The sequence below is a fragment of the Rhinatrema bivittatum genome, chromosome 13, assembly GCF_901001135.1.
Source record: "Rhinatrema bivittatum chromosome 13, aRhiBiv1.1, whole genome shotgun sequence".
Lineage (NCBI taxonomy): Eukaryota > Metazoa > Chordata > Amphibia > Gymnophiona > Rhinatrematidae > Rhinatrema > Rhinatrema bivittatum.
The window spans coordinates 15,919,043-15,932,790 of NC_042627.1; the positions used below are offsets into that span (position 1 = coordinate 15,919,043).

The window sequence follows — 13,748 nt, forward strand, 5'->3', positions numbered from 1 at the left end:
ATTAAAACTCCCTTAAATGTAATTCCAAAGGAGATATTTGTGTTTCATATTTTTGAAAACTCCTCGAGTATTGTGTGCAGTTCTGGTTGCCCCATCTCAAGAAAGACATAGTTGAACTGGAAAAGGAGCAGAGGAGAGTGGCAAAAACAAGGGATGAAACATCTCTTCTGTGACGAGTCTGCCTTGACTAAGGCTCTTTAGCTTGGAAAAGAGATGGCTGAGAAGGGGACACGATAGAAGTTTATAAAATCTTGAGTGGGGTGGAACGGGTAAATAAAGGATGGTTATTTTACCCTTTCAATTAATACTGAAACTAACAACCAGCAGATTCAAACAAATCATAGAAAGTACTTTTTCACTCAGCGCACAATCAAGCTGTGGCATCTGTTGCCAGAGGGCATGATCAAGGCAACTAGCATAGCTGGGTTAAAAGAGAGGTTTGGACAGTTCCTGGAGGAAAAGTCCATAACACAAGATTAGCCAAGAAAACTAAAGAAAACTATTGCTAGCCCTGGAAGGAATTAAATCTACTTTCAGGGATCTGCCAGGAGCTTGCGGCTTAGATTGACTACCGTCGGGGACAGGATGCTGGGCTCGATGGACCTTGGTCTGACCCAGCATGGCAATTCTTAAGTTCTTAACAACTTCTTCCATGGGAAAGCTAAATCAGTCAAGCTGTGCTGTAATGATGCTTTGCATGGAGACACTAAACTGATACGTGCAAAGCATAAATAATTGAAGAGTGGAGTTGGGAAGGAGAAGATATTGAGGAATTGGGTCTAGGCAATAAAAGGTTGTCCAAAAAAAGTGTGAAAACAGATAAAAGGAAATGTTGAAATCATAAAGGGGGCTTGGCAGAGCTCACAAACAAGTAAATTCTAACTGACTAAGCTAGTATACAGATGTGTTTTCCATATGTGCATGTGCCAAAATAGTCCAGCTTTCCTTGGGCCTGTGCGGAGACTGCGGCGATGCACTAATTCCAGCAGAAACTTTTCTGATTTTCAGGAACTTGAGGAGGATCCGCAAGTGTCAGCGGGGTCGGGAGCAGCAGGAGAAAGAAGGGAAGGAGGGGAACAGTAAGAAGTCCATGGAAAACTTGGAGAGCTTGGACAAACTGGAGTGTAAATTCAAATTGAATTCATACAAGATGGTGTATGTAATCAAGTCAGAAGATTACATGTACAGGAGGACGGCTCTGCTGCGTGCTCAGCAGGTAGGAATGGATGGAGATCTCAGACTATCTGTGCCAAGACTGGGGACTGTACAGTGGTCACTGTTTGGCTAGGAGATTCTGTAAGACAGTACATGCTGTGGTTCGTTTCTTACTATACAAGCACAAAATGAAGTGGAAATATGTGCAAGTACGGGTAAATGAAAAAGAAAAAAGTGTCATGAATCCAAGGATCCGAATTACTGAAAATAAATGCTGCTCTCCTGGCACGCGCACAGGCCACTCTCCTGTGTGCGCGATTCAGTAAAAAAAAAAAAAATTCAAATTAGGGCCCGCAGTAAAAAGAGGCGCTAGGGACACTAGCGCGTCCCTAGCGCCTCTTTTTTGACAGGACCGGCGGCTGTCAGCGAGTTTGACAGCCAATGCTCAATTTTGTCGGTGTCTGTTCTCAAACCCGCTGACAGCCACGGGTTTGGAAACCGGACGGCGGCAAAATTGAGCGTCCGGTTTTCAACCTGCAAGCCGCAGACTGATTTTACTTTTTTTTTTTTTTTTTTTTTTAATTTCTAATTATTTTTAACTTTTGGGACCTCCAACTTAATATCGCCATGATACTAAGTCGGAGGGTGCACAGAAAAGCAGTTTTTACTGCTTTTCTGTGCACTTTCCTGGTGCCGGCAGAAATTAACGCCTACCTTTGGGTAGGCGCTAATTTCTTAAAGTAAAATGTGCGGCTTGGCTGCACATTCTACTTACTGAATCGCGCGGGAATAACTAATAGGGCCATCAACATGCATTTGCATGTTGCGGGCACTATTAGTTTCGGGGGGTGGACGCGCGTTCTCGACACGCTATTACCCCTTACTGAATAAGGGGTAAATCTAGCGCGTCAAACGCGCGTCCAAATGCGGGTTAACAGTGCACTCTGCCGGAGCGCACTGTACTGTATCGGCCTGAATGACAGGAGATATGCAAGGTCCCCTGACACAGACTGTTTCGTCAAAATGGCTGCATCGAGTGGGGCGAGTCAAACCATCTATAATTCAAAGAAACTCCTGGGGCTATCCTAACAGGATTTTGAAGCGAGCACTTAAGTGTGTGCATTTTGACAACCTCGATCTCTCACTAATTCCTGAGTATTTATTTTCATCATCTGATAGGATCACCTGTGTCCTTCCCTTTTCCCCTTGGGTTGGCCAGGTCTGCTCCATTATCTGATGCTTTTGAGATATCTTGTGTCCATCCTCAGGGTTTTGTGAGTCTCCCCATTTTGCTTTCCTTTGTGGCAAAAATGTGAGAGACTGGCTTGTCTCTTCTGAACTCTGGGACCCCCACATCTATAAGTAATTCTGTTTCAGGCCATCATCCATGTGGCGGTTGTGGCATTTGTCCTTTTCCCTGCTCTGCTTCTACTTTTATCCATCCTACCACAGGCAGCGTTTTTCTTTTGAGACACACCTCAGACTGCAATTCTGTTGGCCCAGTCCATATCATTTTGTGCCCTTGCCCCCTCTTATACATTGGCAAGACCACTCGTTTGCTCAAAACTAGCATTTTTGAGCATATGAGCTGCATACGTAATTCACAGGAGGAGGTCGTCCCACTGGTTTCTCATTGGCTCGACTGCAAACATTCCATCAATCTCAGAATTTTGGCCATTGAAGCTCCCTGCCAGCTTGTCCGCAGGGGTAACTTTGGGGACCGGCTTCTTCACAGGAAACCGTGGTGGATCCACACTCTTGGTACCCTAATGCTGGTGGGGTGCAATTGTGAGATTTAATGGTCTGTTTTTTATTGACATTTTTTATTGACATTTTTTTGTGATCTCTCTCTAAGCATTTTATATTTCCCTTATTTTGTATGTTTCTCATTACCCGTTTCTGTTGTTGCTTTTTGTTTCTGGCGTGTGTGCTTGTTTCTGTTGTCTCACTTGCCTTCTGTTTGCTTTTCTTAGTGGTATTGTGCCTATAACTTCTAAATGCAGTCTCTGATTGGTCCCCCCAATTAGTTTAGATTGGTCAGTTTCATCGTCACGTGACTTTTTTGGTGCTCTTTTTGATCAGTCTGTCTGTTTACTAGATTTCAGTCTCATTTCTGTCATTGCTGTTTTGAGCCTGCATGCCTTCTGAGCAGTGCTGCATGAATGCTTTGGTATGGTAACGCTCTTGCCTACTCTTTCCTCTTTGCTAAAATGTAGCTATTTTGTTATTTCATTGGGTTCTGTTGTATTTACTCTATTGTTTCTTTGAATTATAGAAGCTTTGCCTTGTCCTTCCAGACAGCCATTTTTGCGAAATACAGTCCATGTCAGGGGACCGTGCATTTCTCCGAGGACAAGCTGGTTGGCCGTTCTCACGCTTGGGTGATATCATCCAATGGAGCCCGGCACGGAAAACTTAGGTCAAAGTTTCTAGAATTTTGACTGAGCCTCTCTGAGCCTCTCTGAGCATGCTCACACATACATTATACCATGTGTCCACGAAGGGTTTTCTCTCCTGTCATTTGTTGGAATTTGGACATTTGTACACTTAAGAATGGACCTTAAACGTTAAAGCTTTTCTTGTTTGTAGCATTTATTTTCAATAATTCGGACCCTTGGATTCATGATACGCCTTTTTTTTCTTTTTCTTATACAAGTGTCATCAAGTCAAACCTGAGTGATAACACTCTTCTGTAATAAGACTACTTGCAGGACACACGTTCTTACTGTGGTGCACCTACAGAGAGTACATTTTTAAAGATGCTATAATTGGTTACATATTTAAAAGGATGAAAATCCCCCCCCCCCCCCCCCCCCAATGACTCGCAAATGAAAGTGTCCAACTGTGCTTGCACTACATGCACTGACACTATCTGTCATGCCCTCTGGGAGAGTGACAGTTAACATATTTATGCTATTCATGGTCATATGGGCTTTTGGTTTGCCTGGTTTTGTTTTGGACACTACAGTTTTCCTTGTAAGAACTATAGAGGCCTGGGTTTGTACAAACAAATGTAAAAATGTAAGTTAAAAATCTTTCAAGAAGGAAAGCAGATGTAAAACAGCTGCAAGAGGAAAAAAAAGGGGATGTGGAGAGAAGCAAGAAACAAAAGCATGATATAAGTAAACTAGGTAATACTGCTGCTTTTAAAACCCAAAATTCAAATCTGGGAGGTGATGTATTGGGAAGAGCCAGTTATAGTACAAACATTCACATTTGAGCCTCTCTGCTATACAGACCCTTGCTTCATGCTCCCTTTCCTCTCCTTTACCATCTCTCCTCCCCCAACCCCAGACAGCATGTCTGGGTAGCACCAGGAGCCCTTGCTGGCTGAAAGGGCATCTCAGATGAAGCCTCACTGCCACTATCTGACCAGCAGCTGCTGCCTCAGTAGCAGCAGTTACTTTCCTGCCTTCACTGGACCCCAGTTGACTCCAGTGACAACAAACTTGAACCTGAGTTCTTTTTCATATCCTAGATCAGTCCAGACAAGTGGGCTTTGCATCCCTACCAGCAGATGGTAGCAGAGAACTAAAAAGCTTTTTAGGCACTGCTGCTTAACCAAGAGTGCCACCTGCAGGCCCTCAGTATTTCTGTCTCTCCAGCAGATGGTAGAGGTGCAAACCTGCAATCTAATTAAAAAAAAAAAAAAAAAAAAAAAAAGTTAGTGAGTCAGTAGAAAATAGGTAAAAGAAGATTAGAAGAGCTCCCTGAGGTGATAGGTTCCTTCATGGACCCATCTCTCAGGTTGAGCCAGGCAAGCAGGGGAGTTAGCAATCCCCGTTCAGCTTTAGCCTGCAATATCCAGGGGTAGGAAAGCCAGGGGTCCTGGTTTCCTTCTTCCTCTGTGGTCTTCTCCCCCAAGGATTTAGTCAGCAGCCTGCAGCAAGGAAATATTTCAGGTTTGTTTGTTTGTTTTTTTTTCTCAAAATAGTTTTTATTAGCAATGGGAGTTACAAACCATTGCGTCGAACAGACTAGTAATACAGGTAGGCCCGACAGAGTCCAACATAAACTAACATGATATGCCAAACAAAAGCATAGGCACAACAATTCTCCACGAAGTCTCGAGGTATTAGCAAGGAAGTATTTCTTTTTGTTCTCTTTTTCTTGGCTGACTGTGTCTTTAAAAATAAAAAAAAAAAAAAAAAGTCTTGCAGCCTAAGCTTCTGGTTTTCAATGTCGCAAACTGCTGCCAGGTGAAGGGGAGAGAAGTTGTGTGCCAGGCTGTCTGTATTAGTGACACGAGCTGAGGTGATTAGTGCCATGATTACAGTTTTGGCATGGCAGGCAGGCTGCACCACATGTCCTTCCTAATAGCGCCAACTTCAGAGTGCGCTAAACTGTAAGGCCTGTGGTAGCGCCCACTCTGCAGGGAAGGGGGGAGGGAGCCTCATTGGGGCTGTTAGCCGACAGGAGGGGCTACCTAATCCCAGGGACCTGTAAGAGAGACCACCCAGGGGAGATTTTGCCGCGGCAATTGTAGAGGATGTTTGAGGACTCGGCTTTAAGCTTTCGAGTGGCCATCTGTGGTAGCTTGCACTGGTTATAGAAATTTCAGGAGAAAGCTGGGAACTCCGCTGACAATTCGCAGCAGGCAGTCCAGTTAGAAGCTGGGATTGCATACATGGCCGATACTTTGTATGATTTGGTACGGACCTCTGTCAGGAGTATGGTATCTGTAGTGTCAGTATGCTGTCTACTGTGGTTGCGGAATTGGTCAGCAGACATGTCCAAATTGCAGCTCTGCAATCTCCCCTTTAAAGGAAAACTGCTATTTGGAGAGGACCTGGAGCAGTTAATAAAACAGTTGGGGGACTAGTAGAGAAGCAAGCTGCCTGCGAATAAGAGCAGCAGGAAGACTTTTTCCTCTCGCCCAAGTTTTTGTGTTGAGGCGTTTTCTTCCCAAGAAGAGTTCATCATTGGCATTGAGAAGCAAGGATCTAGAAGGCAGCAGTCATTTCAGGGTTCCCGAAGCTTTGCCCGAGATGGGCCGGTCAGGGGACCGGAGGCACCAAGTCATCGCAACTAAGCCAGATCGGCCTTCTCTCTCGGAGGCGGTCAGAGGATGTCTGATACGATTTTACGGGGAGTGAACCAAGATCACCTCGGACCAGTGGGTTCTAGAAGTGATAAGAGGATGGCTATGCTTTAGAATTTTCTCACTCCTTCAGGGAAACCTTCATGGAGTCTCATTGCACATCCTGCAGCAGGTGGGAGGCGGTCCGGGAAATATTGCTCCAGCTTCAGAGGTTAGGTGCAGCCATTCCCCTTCTGGAAGAAGAGCAGGATCAAAGGAGGTACTCAATTTACTTTGTGGTTCCCAAGAAGGAAGGGATCTTTTGGCCCATTCTCGAGTCAATGCGGCCCATTCTCGAGTCAATGCGGCGCTGCGGATCCCGCACTTCCGTATGGAAACGTTGTGAACAGTGATAGCGTGGCTGTTCGCAAAGGAGAATTTCTGGCCTCTTTGAATTTAACTGAGGTCTTTCTGCACATCCCCATATGCACGAAGCATCAGATATTTCTTCGCTTCATGGTACTGGGGCAGCATTTTCAGTTTCGGGCCCTTCCTTTCGGGTTATAGCAACAGCTCCATGGACTTTCACCAGAGTAATGGTGTAGTGGTGGCTGCTGCGTTGTGGAAGGAAGGGGCTCTGGTTCACCCTTATCTGGTTGACTGGTTTATCCGGGCAATGTTGAATGTGGCCGATTAGTTCAAAGGGTGCTGGAAATGTTGCATTCTCTGGGCTGAGTTGTGAACTTGGCAGAGTGTCATCTTATTCCAAGCCAGTCTTTGGAGTATTTGGAGGCAAATGAAAGGATTCTGAAGTTGTAGTCGAAGATTACCCAACTGTTATGTATGCCAGTGCCCAGGGCCTAGGATTACCTGCAGGTTCTGGGTTCTATGGCATTTATGTTAGATTTAGTACCATGGGCCTTTGCTCACATGCATCTACTTCAGAGGCTACTTCTGTCCGTTTGGAATTCGTTGTTGGAGGAGTTTCATCGACCCTTACTGCTACAGGGGGTCTCCAGCTCCAGTCTCTCGTGGTGGCCTTCGTGACCCAATTTGGAGAAGGGGGTGGATCTGGAGATTTCAGACTGGGTGGTTGTAACCACGGATGCCAGCCTCAGAGGTTGGGGGCAGTCTGCCAAGGTCGCTAGTAGAGATGACCTGGTCTATTAATAGTTTGGAAACGAAGGTGGTTCGCAAGGTGCTGGGAGTGTTCCTCTCTCAGGTTTGGGGTCGAATGGTGAAAGTGTTTTCAGATAATGCAATGACGGAGTATGTCAATTTCCAGGATGGGACGAAGAGTCGAGGAATGGCTCTGAAGGCCCAAGAATTATTTGTCTGGGCAGAGCAGTACTTACAGGGGATTGTGGCATCTCATGTTGTAGGAGTGGACAATATTCAAGCAGATTTTCTCAGCAGGCAGCAGTTGGATCCGGGAGAATGGGAGTTGCCAGTGGAGGCCTTCGACCTCATATAGGCCAGTTGGGGCGAGCCCCAGCTAGATTTGATGGCGGCATGCAAAAGTGCCAAAGCAAGGAGATTCTTCAGTCGCAGAAGAGAGTCAAGAGCCGAAGGGATTGATGCTCTAATTCTACCATGGCCAACAGGGATTCTGCTGTACGTGTTTCCTCCATGGCCTCTTGTGGGGTGAATCTTAATACACATAGAGCAACATCCAGGCAGGGTGGTGTAGGTGGCTCCGGAATGGCTGCGGCATCCATGCTTTGCGGATCTAATTAATTAGGTTGGCTCATCTGCAAGATCTGCTTAGACAAGAATCTGTCATCTTGGATTGGGTGGATCGCTTTTGTCTTGCCTCTTGGCCTTTGAGAGGAGACATTTAAGATCAAGAGGGTTCTTGGAGTCTGTTATCACTACAATGCTTAAAGACCTTCCACATCGCTTGCTTATGTTAGGGTATGGAGAGTGTTTGAGTCCTGGTGTGTTGAGAAGGGTCTGGATGCTTTACAGGTGGATGTTTCACACATTCTAGCCTTTTTATAGCAGGGCTTGACTAAGGGTCTCGCCTATAATTCGCTTCACGTAAAGGTGGAAGCCTTGGGATGCTTCCAAGGAAAGTTGCAAGGGAGGCCGTTGTCTCATCCGGATAGCTTATGTTTTTTCAAGGGAGCCAAACATCTGCGACCTCCAATGCAGAGGATGTGTCATCTTGGAACTTAAACTTGGTGTTGCATGGTCTTTGTGGTCCTCCATTTGAGCTGCTGCAGAAGGCATCATTGAAGGTCCTGACCTTAAAGGCAGTGTTTCTGGTAGTAATTTGTTCAGCCAGAAGGATCTCTGAGCTGCAGGCTTTGTCCTGTAGAGAGCTGTTTCTGCGGATTTCGGATTATGTAGGGTCTCTGCAAACCATACCTTCCTTTTTGCTGAAGATTGTTTTGTCTTTTCATCTCATCCAGTCGGTAGATCTTGTGGTTTTTCCGAGTTTAGCGGGGGAGAGGCGGCTTGTGAGGGAACTGCACCTCCTGGATATTTGTCAGATACTGTTGTGATATCTTAAGGTTACAAGTGGCTTCCGGCGGTCAGATCACCTTTTTGTCTTGTTCAGAAGTGCAAAGAAAAGAACCAAAGCTTCTAAAGCCAAGATTGCCTGTTGGTTGAAGGAGACCATTTTTTTCATCCTATCTCTGTAAGGGTTGGACTGCCTCGGTGGGATTACAGGCACATTCAACTAGAGTGCAGGCAACTTCCTGGGTGGAGTGTCAGTTGGTGTTGCCACAGGAGATTTGTAGAGCGGCTACGTGGTCGTCTCTACACACTTTCACTAATTATTATCACTTAGATGTGAGAGAGCCGGAGGAGGTGAGTTTTGGTGAGTGTTCTGCAATTGGGTCTTTCGGGTACCCGCCCAGTATAGAATAGCTTGGGTATATCCCACGGTACATCCCACTTGTCTGGATTGATCGGGAGTATGAACAGGAAAGGAAAATTGGTTCTTTCTGCTAATTTTCATTCCTGGAATACCACAGATCATCCAGAGACCCATCCCCTAGATTTCGAAAGACTGTATTGTTGGAGTTAGTTCCTTAAAACAAATTTTGTATATAGTTGGAACCTTGGACTAATTGTTCTTGTTTTTTCGGTGTCCTTGGATGGCGAGGGCTTTGATTCAGGGGGCTCCAACCTGTGTTTCTATGTTCATCCTAGGAGGGGAAGTTATTATTTGAGGTAATTGATGATTCTATATTGGCTTGAGTACAGGTCAATACTGAGGGACTGCAAGTGGCACTCCCGGTTAAGTAGCAGTGCCTGAAAAGCTTTTTAATTCTCTGCCTCCATCTGCTGGAAGGAATGCAAAACCCACTTGTCTGAACCGATCTGTTGTATTCCAGGAATGAAAATTAGCAGGTAAGAACCAAGTTTCCTTTTACAATTATCAGGGCTGAGTCGCAGAGCAGCACCAGCAGATTTTCCATTTTAAGAGGCGTTTAAAACAGATTGTCTGTTTTACACACAAGCCTCCACCTTCCTGCAGGCAATACAATGTTTCCCTTATCAGTCTCTGCTTGCTATTCCTCCTACCTCTTCCCCAGTCTTTCACAGGCACTGCTGTTCCTCTTGCAGCCTGACAAATTGGGCTGGCTTTGAGCTGCTGCTCTTGCTGTCTGTGGCATATAAGGCATCATTTTGTCTTACTGGCGCCAGAGGCAAAGTAGAACTGCATCACATTTATGAATAGGATAGGCGTTTGGGGTAATGCTGAAGAACTAGAACTGGAGTCTTTAGTACCATGTATAGGAAAGCACTGTTGCTTTAGATGCTTTCAGTGGAAAGGAAGGTGTTACTGCCAAAGTTTTCCAAAGAATAAGACTTGACTGGTTTGAACTTGTTACTTTAAAAATGCCAAAGAAAAAAATGAAATAGACCCTGTATGTTAAGCTGCTGGTAGGAGAAGGGTCAAGTAATAACTATTGTAAATGTGCATAATTGGAAGAACTTAGATTGATATGATATCCAAAGAGGACCCAGTTTTGTGCCTCTTCACTGTATGACCATATGGGTGTGTAGGCAGAAGCTCAGCACTACGCATGAGTGGCTCTTGCCTTGTTTAGATGTATGGTGTTAGTTTTCACGGCAGTGACTATGGCCCCTGGTGCTCCTCTTAAAGAGAATGTTGGTCAGAGTTTGCTTTATGGCTACAATCTCTAAGGCTCAGGAGACCACGGCTTGCCCTTGGTCACAGTCAATAGCGTGTTTGTAATTCTGTGCCTAGTTTCTTTCCTGTTGTTGCAGCTGGGCTTGATGAAGTTGTGGGCCTAGGTAGCATTGCTTTAGAATTGCAGAATGTTTTGCAGAGAGTATTTAAATAGAAGACAGAGTGTTCAGGTTTTGTGTTAAATGACCTTCCATGTTGGTGACTAAAGACTCAGTTTTGTTTTTTGGGGGTTTTTTTTATGTCTATTTCTCCCTTTCTTCCTTTAGTCCCATGAAAGAGTGAGTAAGCGGCTACACCAGAGATTCCAGGCCTGGGTAGACAAATGGACCAAGGAGTATGTGACACACGACATGGCTGCTGAGACCAACAAGTGGCTAATGGGAGAAGGGCTGGAGGGACTAGTGCCTTGCAGCACTGCCCGTGAATCAGAGACCCTGCACTTTGTGAACATCAACAAGTATCGAGTCAAATATGGCACAGTATTCAAGACACCCTAGCTCCCTGGACTAGCGTGTCTGTGTGTGTGCGTGTGTAACCAGGGAATTGGGTGGACGTTCCCTTTACTGTGTGTTTTGCTAAAATGGCCACACATGGATAACTATCAGGCCGGTCCAGTCTCTTCCCTCAGTGGATTCCAGCTTATCATTGGAGAATTGCAAGCAGTAGCTGGAGCAGGGGAGAGAGCTTGGAACTCCTTGGCTTACACTGGAATACCTTTCTGTTTAACAGAGAAGCTGCAAGGAGCTTGTACAAAGTTGTTCAGACCAGCAACGTTGGCAGTAGAATACTGTGGAATAACATTGGACTTTGGGTGCATACCCAGAGCAAATTGGAGATTTTTTTTTTTTTTTTTTTTTTACATTGTACTATAATTGCTGAGAAATGTCATTTCAAACAAAAAAAAAGGCAGGCTGTTGCCTGGATCTCTCAGAAAAGTGCTTGGCGGGACAGTACATTTAGTGTCAGAGCTTCAAACCATCAAGATCAAACACGTGGCCTGTGAGAGGCTATAATACTGCCAAATGTGACTTCTGTTTTGATTTTTACCCTCCCTTGCCCTATCTTTGGGCTTCTTACCACTCTTGTAAGTTTGAACCAGCTTTCTCGAGGATTTCTTTCTGCCTGCTTGATTGACTAGCACCGTACCGAGGCACACACACACACATGCACGCATGGAATCCAGCCAACACATTTTAACTTGTTTCCATGTTGCACCTCCTGTTTTGTAAATAAATGTATATAGTGTCAATTTTTTTGTTTTTTAATGAAAGGAAAATTGCTTGACATGCCAGCTGTACTACTAGCTTCTTGCGTCTGATAGTACCAGGTGAGTTTGTAATGTAGAACTTATGAACAGAGAGATGAGGAACATTTATTACACTTTTTACCAAAGGGAGTTATCATGGTAGGGTTTTATGTGTGGAACTATTTTTGTGTTTTGTTTTTTTTTCCTTTCCCCTTTGTTTCTTCATTCTTTTAGTTGTAAATAAACAAAAATAAAGGTTTAGCTTTTCCTTCCTTTTGTAAGAGAAACAATTGTACCCTTGTACAGTGCCCAGAGGAGGCCTTAAGAGACTGGGACTGTGGAGCACGGCACACAGCTCGGTAACGTGGCTGGTATCAGCAAGGTGCTCACAGTCTGGGGAGAAAGGGAGGCGTGAGGAATGTTTCCTGGTAGTCTGTTACGGGGAGCCTGCTGCAGGGGGACGTAAGCAACCCCTTGATGGGTCCAGTACGAGCCCTGTGTTTGTTTCACGGGAAAGAAAACCCATGAATGAACTCCTGAGCTAATCACTCATGGTGCTGCAAGCTCCTGAATGTACTGGTGTGGGGCTTGCCTTGGAACCCATCAGGTTGCAGGGAATCAAATCCCATTGCTTTTTATGGGACAGCAATGACAAACCTTTTGCATAGGAAAACTGTCCTCTCCCAAAGACTCTTTGAATTTCTAACTGGTGTGATTTTACACCCCCCTCTCTCTCCAACTGCATAGGTTAATTTACAGTGTCGCAGGAAGGGCTAATGGTTTCTCTTTAACACACAGGATTTTTTTCCCCCCGAGTTATTTAATTTGTCTAGTCTTCCAAGTCTGAGAAATGTCATTTTCAGGAAGTACATTGAGCTACCAAGTTAGGATAGATTGTATTTGATGTTTTCCTCATAGTGTTTGTGGGGGAAAGAATAACAATGTACCAAACCAGTATTGGAAAAATATTTGATGCAAGCCAATTCAAGTGGCTTTTTTAATCACACAAAAATCTGAAATTTTTGTGGCAAATGTTCTCATTCCCTTTTCCCTTCTTATTTCTTGCCTCATCTTATAATATGAAATAGGGTGTACGAATCCATACATGTGCCCTTTATTTCATATTATCTAGCTTGGATAAACTGGACAGCAGTGACTCGTGTTAGTATAAATTCCTTCCCTTAATATTGAAAAGAGTGCCTCAGACAGATTGATTTGTCCAGTAGTACCACCAAAATGTACTTTTGGCCCTTAAGGGGTGTTTTGTGTGTGCATTAGTGGAAGAGTTAAGAGAAGCAGAAAGGGAAACCATTAAAATGTACTGTAGTCACTAAGGGGTTGAATTAGTACAAGTTTGAAACTTGTCAGCAATATTACCAATCATCAAGGCTTCAACCCTATGTTGAAAAGGTAGCTACAAACCTGGTAATAGGAAGAGGAGGTAGGGGGAAATGAGCACATCATTGGCCCAGTTGCATTTTCTTTTCAGCACACTCAGGAGAAGGAGTTATAGTCCAACACTGTCTTGGAAAGATTTGTAAGCATCTCCCCTCTTCTCCTCCCCCCTCCCCCAAATTATAGAATCTCAGGAGAGCTAGAAGCTTCTGGTTTAAGCACAGAGTTGTTAGCCTTTGTGCATTTCCTATTGCTGATGTGTGGCTGTAGTTTGAGGCCTGCCTATCCAGTTAGTTTCTAGGGTATAAAAAGTTGCCATGTGCCCAAAAACATTTGGAGACAGTTTTTTTTCCTCCCAAACATACTTGTATGTCCCCTTCACAATACAGTGATATCTGTACAGCTCTAGTTCCAGCCAAAACCATGGAAGACAGCTCTTTCTTTTTAATTTGAAACTGCTTTTGTATTCTGTTCTGTGATTCTCCACCACCTTTCCATGTGATGATTTCTATACAAAATGTTGTAAACCTAACTGTAGTGCAGTATTTCCATTAAAATATCAGGGCTAACTACTGTGTTTATATTTTATTTTCATTCTTCTCTTTTGAGGGTAGTTAAATATTACATTGCAGGGAATAGGGTATATAATGAGCTGCAAACCTTGGGAATAAATGGTGTTGTGTTATTGTAGCAGTGGGTTGCATTTCACATCTTTTAAGTGAAGGAAGCTCTCATTTAATGTAGTTAAGCTCACACTGTCC

The 13,748-nt window shown here is 44.4% G+C and overlaps 1 protein-coding gene across 2 annotated transcripts in view; it reads left to right on the forward strand.

Annotated features, from left to right (window-relative positions):
• Positions 1-13,556, forward strand: part of SIN3A (SIN3 transcription regulator family member A) — a 173,174-nt gene extending 159,618 nt beyond the window's left edge. For both annotated transcript variants that reach the window (XM_029574814.1, XM_029574813.1), the window contains exons 20-21: positions 1,009-1,216; positions 10,613-13,556. In XM_029574814.1, the coding sequence (XP_029430674.1) occupies positions 1,009-1,216; positions 10,613-10,843 (439 nt within the window). In that variant the 3' untranslated portion in view covers positions 10,844-13,556. The remainder of the gene's footprint in view (positions 1-1,008; positions 1,217-10,612) is intronic.
• Positions 13,557-13,748: the final 192 nt, after the last annotated feature.